The sequence below is a fragment of the Aotus nancymaae genome, unplaced genomic scaffold, assembly GCF_030222135.1.
Source record: "Aotus nancymaae isolate 86718 unplaced genomic scaffold, 86718_ANA_hifiasm-v0.15.2.pri h1tg000077l, whole genome shotgun sequence".
Lineage (NCBI taxonomy): Eukaryota > Metazoa > Chordata > Mammalia > Primates > Aotidae > Aotus > Aotus nancymaae.
This window is the reverse complement of record NW_026988492.1, coordinates 1029777-1040414: the sequence shown is the minus strand read 5'-3', so window position 1 is coordinate 1040414 and position 10638 is coordinate 1029777. Positions and strand designations below refer to the sequence as shown.

Below are 10638 nucleotides of genomic sequence, written 5' to 3'. Positions count from 1 at the left end.
GTAAGGCAGTGTGCTAACTGGCCGGTGAAAGCGTTGTCACCTAACCATGCATTTCCCCAAGGAAACCGTAGTATTCACCATCACGGTGTTGGTGGTAACTCTGTAAAACATAACTGCTATGAATAATGAGAACTGACTGAACTCATCCTTGTTTGAGAGCTTCTTCTCTGGCAGATAATGTGCTAGAACCTTATTTAAATGAACCCCACTTCTCAACCCCGTATGTTTAGTATCATTACCCCAGTTTATAGATGGTAAAACCGAGTCCTAAATAATTTGCCGAAGTCACTACACTAGAGAGAGGTGAGTGCCACTGAGTGCCACGTGGCACATTGTTCTGTTTCCTTTCTGCTAATGCTTTCTTTTTTCTTTTTTCTAGATACAGTGCCCAAGGTGGAGTGCAGTGGCATGGTCATGGCTCATTACTGGCTAATTAAACAGACTTTTGTAGAGATGAGGCCTCTCTGTGTTGCCCAGGCTGGTGTTGAACTTCCGGCCTCAAGTGATCCTCCGTCCTCAGCCTCTCAAAGTGCTGGGATTACGGATGTGAGCCACAGGCCCGGTGCTGACCACTTGTGGTTACTGGACTATCCCAGTTTGGCATCTTGTATATTTGAGCCCCTGACTCCCAGCTGGTTTCTTTGGCCATGAACACAGTTGTCTCCACATCTCTCTACTCTACAGACACTTACAGAAAACTTCCCGTCAGCGTTGGGATGGTTACAGACAGCCAGGAGCCGATGCCCAGACACCTCCACCTTCTCTTCTTCCCTTACCTCCAGCTAGCTTCAGGTAGCCATTGGAGTTAGGATTTCTTTTCTCTCCCTCTCTCTCTTTTTTTTTTTTTTTTTTGAGATGGAGTCTTGCTCTGTCACCCAGGCTGGAGTGCAGTGGCGCCATCTGGGCTCACGGCAACCTCCGCCTCTCGGATTCAAGCGATTCTCCCAACTCAGCTTCCCGAGTAGCTGGGACTATAGGTGCCTGCCACCACGCCTGGCTATTTTTTGCATTTTTAGTAGAGACGGGGTTTCACCATGTTGGCCAGGCTGGTCTCGAACTCCTGACCTCAGGTGATCCACCTGCCTTGGCCTCCCAAAGTGCTGGGATTTACAGGCATGAGCCACCGCGCCTGCCCGGAGTTAGGATTTTCAAATAAAGCAAAATGTCACCTAGCAGTAGAGAGAGAAAAAAAAAAAACCAGAAAGAGAAAAAAGGAATGGGGACGGGGTAGACTTCCAGGAGGAAGAGCAAAGGTGGCCAGGATGGGAAGGGAGGGGGCGGCGAGGGGGAGGTGTGGGCTGCTCAGAAGATGCCCCGAAGGGTGGGACCAGAGGAGCCGGCCCTGAGATGTGCGTGTCACTGACACTGGGTCATTCCTTACATTTCAAAAGCATTTTCACATCTCCCGTCATATTGTGCGTGTCACAGTCACTGTGCGTGGGTGAAGAACACATTCTTTTTTTCTGCTTCACTGATGAGAAAACCGAAGCATGAAAAGCTCCAGTGATTTGCTTATGGTCAGGCAGTGCTAACTTATTCCGCATTTGGGACAGGCTATTTCCATCACACAGCAAGATTCAGTTATTGCTTTCCTGATATTTCATTTTTTAAAGCCAATACCATGAGCAGTCTATTAGGAGACAAAGAAATTCTCCTTTATTTTACACTTACACCCGATGACTATTTCAGTATTTTTGCTTAACTACAATTTCTCGAATTTTATTGCTCATGTCGAAGCATCTGACTAAAATACAGCAAAACGCCTGTTCCTTTCAAGGGGGTCAAATCGTTTTCAGTGGACAGGAGCGTGTCATGTGAGTAAAGATGAAAGTATCTTTGTTGCACTCTTCTGGGAATCTTTCTAGGGATATTACTAAAGTCAAGAATAGATCAGAAATGAAGAAAAGATGGGGATGTAAAGAAGAGCTTTCATGGAAAATCGAAATCGTTCCTTTTAAAGTGTCCAATTTCCACCCTGATCATACATCCCCAACCCTGCACGATGGGTTCTTCCCAGATATGAAGGTGGCTGCAGGGACGGGATTTTGATGCAACTGTGATTGATGTCAGCAGGTCCAGACCGTGATATTTCATGACAAATTTAACAGACGTTTATTAAGTAGATTCAATGGGAACAGCTCCAGGCTAGATAGGGCAGGGAGATACAATGGGAAGATGTAATCCGTGAAGGTTGCAGAGGCCAGTTAGGCATTGAGATCCACAGATACAGGTTGTTGTGTGCCTACTTCATGCCAGCTGCTCTCATTTCACGCCATCATTTCCCGGAAGCCTCCCACACATGCCAAGTGGAATGGCATGATTCTCCTTACCGTAAGATGAGGCTGTCTGGGAAAACCCAGCGACTTCCCCAGTGAACAGGGGCGGCCCCGGGCTTTGCACACAGGCTTTTGCCTCCAGATGAAGAGCTGTCACTCACTGCACAGGAAGCAGCAGGAGAATAATCAAGCCACAGTCTCAAGTTGGGACACCTGGCTGAGATCCAGATTTCTGCCTACACCAGACAGAATTCAGAATAAACGCGAGATCCTATGGGTTCGTGTGACGGTGGCATGGTGACTCATGCGTGATTGAGAAGACAAAGCATAGACACTGTAAGGGCTTCTTGCACAAGTGAAGTGGTTGTGGAAATGTTTTCAAGGAGCAAATGCCTTTTTAATAGAGAAATTGACTTGGCTAGTTAGCAGGTTTCTTTCTTGGGTTAAAAGTAGTTGCTGCTATTATATCCTGAAGCGTCTGGCTGTCCTGGTGGGGACATATGAGCGCTGCCACAGGCCTGGAATATCCCAGGGGGGTAAGAATAGCCCATAATAAGAGATGACTGCTGTTTGCTCTGCTGGTCACCGCAGTTGTCAGGAATGTTCTGCCTCAGAGGCAAACGGCTGAGGGCCGTCTCAGCTTGGAGACAGAAAAACCCACCTGCTATTCCTGGTTCAAACCTTTGCTTTCCATCTGCAGCTCACACCTTGAAGTCTTTGGAGTTAAAGGACATTTATCCGGGCAAGGATTGTTCCACCTCCTTGGAGAACACAGTCCTCCAGCGTCTCCTGCAGCCTCGAGCTTGTGACATTCTGGAAGCATGGAAGGCGTGGACGTGCTAGGGTTTCTCATCGTCACGTTAAACTGCAACGTGACCGTGGTGGGTGAGTATGGGACCGTCTCCAAACTCCTGCTCTTTCTGTTTCCCTTGCCACGGTCAAACTGAGTCTTCTTAAAGGGTCCAGGTATTTCCTCATTTTCAGTGTGCAGGCACCAAACTGAAAGTCCACCCACTCCCAAAAGAAAGGGCTTGTGCCTTTCTGGAGGAAAGAGAGCTGAGGCTTCTAGTTTCTTCGAATGATTCCGTGGTTCCTCCGTCACGAAAGGGAGCCTTGGGTGTGACATTGTTCTCTCAGAGGCCTCCTGTGCTGACACCCGGGAGCTAAGTCTGAACACTAAAGCAGATGGAGGGGGGTTTCTGTGCAACCCTGGCATGGCTATGTTACCAGGAAAAGGGGCAGAATAGCACATGGTAATGAGAAAGTGATGCCTTTAGGCTTTATACTGGAAGCTTAATTTTTTTTTTCTTTGAGACAGAGTCGCGCTCTGTAGCCCAGGCTGGAGTGAAGTGGCACGATCTCGGCTCACTGCAACCTCCGCCTCCTGGGTTCAAGCGATTCTCCTGCCTCAGCCTCCCGAGTAGCTGGGATTGTAGGTGCCTGCCACCACGACCAGCTAATTTTTGTATTTTAGTAGAGACAGGGTTTCACCATCTTGGCCAGGCTGGTCTCGAACTCCTGACCTTGTGATCCGCCCGCCTCGGCCTCCCAAAATGCTGGGATTACAGGCTTGAGCCACCGCGCCCGGCCAGCTTAATTTTTAAGGAGTAGCCATTTCTCTTGTGCTCTTTAAATCAAATCCCAAGTTTAGTTGTTTTTTAAACAAAGAAAAGAATAGATTTTTGTTTAATGCAGATGACTCACATTTTCAGAGAGGTATGGGGGTCAGAAAAGGTTGAACAGAGGCCAGAGATGCAGCTGATACTATTCTTGCTCATTTATTTTGTAGATTTAGACAAAATCAACTTGATGTTAAAAGTTCAACTCAGTGACTTCATCACATAATGATATTATTCTTTGTCTGATTGTCTTTATTTATAATAGAGTTTTGTTTTTCTGACGTCACGCAATGTTTCTCTATCTCATCACAAAACAGAATATTCACGTTATTTTAGCTGAGTATTAAACGTTTCCAAACAGCTGGCCCACGGCACGAAAATAGGGCTTGGTAGTTATTTTCGTTTTTCTAGCTCGGTCTCACTCATTCCTGAAAACCTGAAGAGAGACCAGCCTCATTCATTCTTAGTAACTGGAAAAGGGGAAGAGAAATTCTGAATTGTTGAAAAATCTGAAAAATGGAACGTTCTTAAAGAAATTCAATTTCAAGGGCCATAGACTAACATTAAATACAAGCGCTGTGATTAACTAGAGATTCCTGGACTGTTGTTCTAAGTCAAGAGGATTTACTGGAATCAGCAGCTCGAATTGGCTACACACAGTTTTAGGAATATGCCAGCCTCTTTTAAGAGGCTTATTCTCCAAAGAAGATAATTTAAATCTTATTTAAATTATTAATTTGCTCAGCCAAACTTTCTCTCTGGAACTGTCAGTCCAGGAGACATTACCAAAAGTGTGAATCAGCAGTCAGATTAAAACATTTTCAATATAATGCTATTTAAAAATCTGCCCATCTGGAAGCATCTTACAAACAAGAATGTTCTGTGCTCAATAAATATTTGTCGGATGAACTACCTACCTGATACTCTTGCTGTGAGTAGAGACGCTGCCAGGTGTGGCGGCTCATGCCTGTAATCCCAGCTACTCAGGAGGCCAAGGCGGCGGGAGCACTTGAGGTTAGGAGTTCAAGGCCAGCCTGGGCAACATAGCACGACGCTGTGTGTAACAACAACACAAACGAACTGAACACTAGCGACATGCTTACTGGCTTCTCAGTTCCGCAATCTCAGCCCCAATAGAAACTCCAAAACTGTTGCTCAAGGCGGTGTACTGGGGGTGACGAGGCCGTGCCTGCTTCCTCTCTTCCAGGAAAGCTCTGGCTGGTCCTCACGCTGCTGCTGCGGATGCTGGTGATCGTCTTGGCGGGGTGCCCCGTCTTCCAGGACGAGCAGGAGAGGTTTGTGTGCAACACGCTGCAGCCGGGATGCGCCAACGTTTGCTACGACGTGTTCTCCCCCGTGTCCCCGCTGCGGTTCTGGCTGATCCAGGCCGTGTGCGTCCTGCTCCCCTCCGCCGTCTTCAGCGTCTACGTCCTGCACCGAGGAGCCGCGCTCGCCGCGCTGGGCCCCCGCCGCGGCCCCGAACCCGGGGCGCCGGCCCCCGGGCAGAGGCGCTGCCCCCGGGCCTGCAGGGAGCGCGGCGCGCTCCGGGTGCCCGACTTCTCGGCCGGCTACATCGCGCACCTCCTCCTGCGGACGCTGCTGGAGGCCGCGTTCGCGGCCCTGCACTACCTGCTCTTCGGATTCCGGGCCCCGGAGAGCTTCCCGTGCACGCGCCCCCCGTGCTCCGGCGTGGTGGACTGCTACGTGTCGCGGCCCACGGAGAAGTCCCTGCTGATGCTGTTCCTCTGGGCGGTCAGCGCGCTGTCCTTCCTGCTGGGCCTCGCGGACCTGGTGTGCAGCCTGCGGCGGCGGATGCGCGGGAGGCCGGGGCCCCGCGGGGAGACCCCGAGCGCCGCCCCCGGGAAGCAGAGCGGAGCCCCCGGCCACGCGGAGGAGGGTGGGTGGGAGGAAGACGGGGGGCCCGCGCGCCCGGGTGCACGCGCCGCAGGGGAGGGCGGCCCCAGGGGTGCATCCAGGGGGTCAGGGCGCACGGGGATTCCGGATGAAGATGAGAGCGAGGTGACGTCCTCCGCCAGCGAAAAGCTGGGCCGAGAGCCCCGGGGCAGGCCCCACCGAGAGGCCGCCCAGGACCCCAGGGGCTCAGGATCGGAGGAGCAGCCCGCAGCAGCCCCCAGCCGCCTGGCCGCGCACCCCTCCTGCAGCAGCCTGCAGTCCCCCGACACGCCTGCCGGCTCCGGCGCTGCTCCCCACCTGAGAGCCAGGAAGTCTGAGTGGGTGTGAAATAAACAGCACCCGGCCGTGCCCCGGGGCTCACGCCTGTAATCCCAACACTTTGGGAGGCCCAGGCAGGAGGATCGCTTGAGTCCACGAGTTCGAGACCAGCCTGGGCAACATAGTGAACCCCTCGTCTCTACAAAATAACTAAGCATTAGCTAGGCACAGTGGCTCCCGCCTATAGTCCCAGCTACTTGGGAGGCTGAGGCGGGAGGACCATTTGAGCCTGGGAAGTGGAGGCTGCAGTGAGCCAAGATCTTCCTACTGCACTGGAGCCTGGGCAATAGCATGAGACCCTGTCTCAAAAAAAAAAAAAAAAAAAAAAAAAGCACCAAGCAGAGCTGAGAGCCCTGCTGTCCTTCACACACGGAATGCCCGTGCCTATGAACATTCACTTTGGCACCTGTAAAATCTCATCACTCAATGAAGGTCCTCAGGCAGAAGCACAAGCTGGCCTGGGGGCACATGGACCTCACAGGAGACTCTGATATATTCTCAGTACAGATTTAATTTAGATAACACTTTTTTATTTTAAAAAAAGCACATGACATTCAAATGCCCCAGCAAAACTAAAGTGATGGAGTCAGCTTTCTGATGATGGTGAGCTGGCTCTGCCCGCTCCACTCCCCAGTTCTAGTACCAAATTCTTTGCCATGTGTTTCATGCAAGACATGTTTGCTTCCATTAGTCTAGTTTATTCATGTTTAATATTTTCTAGTGAATTATCATGAGGTTTTTTGTTTTGTTTTTCTGCTTTAGATGCAAGAAACATCTGTTATGCATGTCATAAATAGACAGACATTAAACTTTTCCAAACTCCTGAATACAATTGTATTAGTTGATTTTCATACTGCTATAGAGAAATACCGGAGACTGGGTAATTTATAAAGAAATAAAGGTTTAATGGACTCACAGTTGCACGTGGCTGGGGAGGCCTCACAATCACGGCAGAAGGTGAAGGAGGAGCAGAGGCACGCCTTCCATGGCAGCAGGCAAGAGTGTGTGCAGAGGAACTGCCCTTTATAAAACCATCAGATCTGCTGAGACTTACTCACCATCACAAGAGCAGCACGGGAAAGACCCGCCCCTGTGATTCAATTACCTCCACTGAGTCCCTCCCACGATTATGGGAGCTATAATTCAAGATGAGATTTGGGTGGAGACACAGCCAAACCACAGCAAAAATTAATGCTGATTGCATTATAATATCACACTTCATACATCACTGTGTTAGAGGGGAAATGACAAATACAGAAAATACGGCTAATAAACAGTTGGTTTCGGGGGCATCACAGTATTCCAGTATGTGGGTGTAAGGGGCACAGATGTAGGGTGAGTTGTCCCCGTGTGTGTATGCTGGGTGGCTGTCCTCGCCGTGTAGAGGGAGGATTTGTCACAAGCTTTTTAGTTGAGGCTTTGTGTGTGCCCTTCGGAGAGCCACACAGTTCAGACTTCCCCGAGAATTTTCACGTTTCAGTGGAGAAGGTGAGAAAACCTGCGGGCATTGCGGCATGCACAGTGTACGTTTAGGATTTTTGTGTAGCAACAGGTAACTCCCCCAGGTCTGGGGCTGGGCTTCCGATCCAGGCCTTTCTGCACCGCTCAGCATCATTCTGGCTTTCATCTAGGTGATGCCCAAGTTCAGGTGTGATATCCAAGGTTAGTGTTGGCCGGAAACGGGCAGGTGGGAGGATACAGTAGAGCGGAAGTTTGCTATGGGACAGGATGAACCGGCTCACCCTCATCAAGAGGGGAAAGAGGCACCTGGGTGTAGTTAAAAAACTGATGACTACCCCCTGGTTTCCAGATAGGGAAGGGCCGGGAAGAGGCACCACCCTTCGCTCCAGCAAACAACAGAAAAGGTGAACCAGTTCCTCATCAAAACGATGGGCACTTTGACGGTTCTAAAGAAGACCTTGACAATGAAGTGTCCTCAAGCACGGAGAACACCAGCCTGCCTGATGTATCTGCAGCATGTCAAGGCAATTGGTTCAAACATTTAACAAAAATCCCAAATTGGTTTTTGGCATAAAGCTATTTGAATGAATGTGCCTATTTTAATATATTCTCTCTCTTCCTCTCTCTCCTTTCTCTCACTTTTGCTCCTTAAGCCACTGAAAGCTGTGAGCCCTGCCTCTGACCCCTGTCTTCAATATTTAGATCAATGTCTGGCACATAGTGGCTGCTCAAGGAATGTGTGTGTGTGTGGTTTTTTTCATCTGATATTCCTGAAACAGTTAGGGGTAAATCTTGTGCCTTGTTGTGTAAAATCTGGTGGACTTCCCAAGGCTGAGTACAGCCTTATAGAGATACAGGATTTCTTTTCTTCCTTCCTTCCTTTCTTCTTTCGTTCTTTCGTTCTTTCTTTTTCTTCCTTCCTTCCTTTCTTCCTTCCTTCCTTTCTCTCTCTCTCTCTCTCTCTCTTTCTTTTCTTTCCTGTTTGTCTCTTTCTTTTCTTCTGATCTTCCTTCTATGTTTGAAGCAGGAACTTGCTCTGTCACCCAGGCTGGAGTGCAGTGGCATGACCATAGTTCGCTGCATGAGCTCCCTCTGGGAAAGGGAGGGTAAGGGGCCCAGGGGAAGAGGTCCAGGCTCTGGCCTCATGCCCGCCATTGCTCGCCAGGTTGCTAAGTCGGTCCCTCTCCCCAGGCCTTTGTTTTCTCCTCTGCACGACAAGGGGCCCTGACCAGGGGATTCCTCAGTGCTCTGTGGGGGTCCGACTCTGCCAGTGAGAGGTGCAGCTGTCAGTCATCTTAGCATTTATGAGGCCCGTCCTGCTACCTGCCTGCATGCAGGTTTTGATCAGATGAAAATGGCAAGAACCTGCGTGTCCTAAGGGGCGCTGCCATGGCGAGGATGTGGAGAAAAGGGGACCCTTGTTCTCCCTCGTGCACTCTTGGTGGGACTGTAAATTAGTATAACCACTATGGAGAACAGCATGGAGGATTGCTTGAGCCCAGGAGATCAAGACCCGCCCGGGCAACACAGCCAGAACCCAGCTCCGAAACAAAACAAAGCAAAACAACTAAAGTGAAAATAGAGATAGAGGATCCAGCAATCCCACTGCTGGGCATGTACCCCAGAGAAAAGAAGCCAGCGTCTCAAAGACAGAGCTGCACACCACGTTTGCTGCAACACCGGTCACAATAACGAAGATCAGGAAGCAACGTCGGGGCCCATCGGTGGATGAACGGCTAAAGAAAACGTGGTTTAGATGCAGAACGGAGTGTTATCCAGACATAAAAAGGATGAAATCTTGTTGTCGGCAGCAACGTGGTCGGACCTGGAGGACATTATTTTATGTGAAATGAGCCAGGCACAGAAAGACAAATGTCACAGATTCTCACTCCTATGTGGGGGCTGAAGAACTGGGTCTCGTGGAGGAGGAAGAGAGGAGAATGGGGGTCACCAGAGAAGGGGACGGTGAGGGGACCTGAAGGGAAAAAGAAAGAATACAAATGCACTTATTACCGCCAACACGTAACAGTGATAAAGATGGTAGATTACGTATGTCTGTCTTACCTCAATGAAAATAAATTTTAAAAAAAGAACAGCTGATATGGAAGAGAGACAGAGCCTGTGCAAAGTGGGGGCAGATGGTCCAAGGCCAAGTCCTCAGCTTCATACTCTACTGAGTGATGGCTGAGCTGAGTGGACAGAGCTGGGGGCCATGGGGGACATCTGATGGGACCCTGTCCTGTGATGAGCAAGGTGGCAGAAGAGGCATCGCCTGTCCGAGAACTGGGTTGGCCTTGCTCGTGTGACGGTGACTCATTGTGGAACGAGCCGATACAGGCGTCCCTCTTTCTCTTGTCTTTGCTGTCACACTGGGCTCTGAAGATCTCTCCTGGTTTTGTAACTTAGGTTGTGAAGCCTTAAAGAGTTTTTCCAGTCCATGGCCGGGTGTGGTGGCTCACATCTGTAATTTCATCACTTTGGGAGGCCAGGAGGACGGATCACTTGAAGCCAGGGGTTCGAGACCAGCCTGGCCAACATGCTGAAACCCCATCTTTACTAAAAATACAAAAATTAGCTGGGTGTGGTGATGGGTGCCTGTAATTCCAGCTACTCAGAAGGCTGAGGCAGGAGAATTGCTTGAACCTGAGAGGCAGAGGTTGCAGTGAGCTGAGATGGCGCCATTGTACTCCAGCCTGGGCCACAGAGTGTGACTCTATCTTAAAAAACAAAAAAAACAAAAATGCTTTTCCAGTCCTTTAAAGGGAGAGGGAAGCAAATCTAAGACTATATTCAAAAGGTTGAAAAGAAGTAGAAAATCATGTGGCTTCCATCTTCCTTTCCAGACTCCAATCTGTATCTTTGCATCTGGCACACTGGCTGACTGAAAGATGGCTCGCAGGTCTGCATGCCTCCCACGGACGGTTAAGGAGGATCCTATGGCCTCGGGCAGAGACAGTGTGCAAGTTAACGTAATTGCAGCTGCAGTAACAGGCAACCCCCAATTTTAGCCACTAAATGCAGAAGAAGCCTCATTAGGTACAAAGTGTCTG

General features: G+C 49.7%; 1 protein-coding gene across 2 annotated transcripts; it reads left to right on the top strand.

Moving 5' to 3' along the window:
* Positions 1 to 2789: 2789 nt before the first annotated feature.
* Positions 2790 to 6431, top strand: GJD4 (gap junction protein delta 4). 2 transcript variants are annotated; one of them, XM_012445595.2, is made up of 3 exons: positions 2790 to 2812; positions 2977 to 3161; positions 5103 to 6136. In XM_012445595.2, the coding sequence occupies exons 2-3, from the start codon at positions 3098 to 3100 to the stop codon at positions 6134 to 6136; spliced, it is 1098 nt and encodes a 365-aa protein (XP_012301018.2). In that variant the 5' UTR covers positions 2790 to 2812; positions 2977 to 3097. The 2 variants fall into 2 exon arrangements, with proteins under 2 accessions (XP_012301018.2, XP_064224511.1); XM_064368441.1 differs by lacking the exon at positions 2790 to 2812 and having other exon boundaries at positions 2857 to 3161; positions 5103 to 6431.
* Positions 6432 to 10638: the final 4207 nt, after the last annotated feature.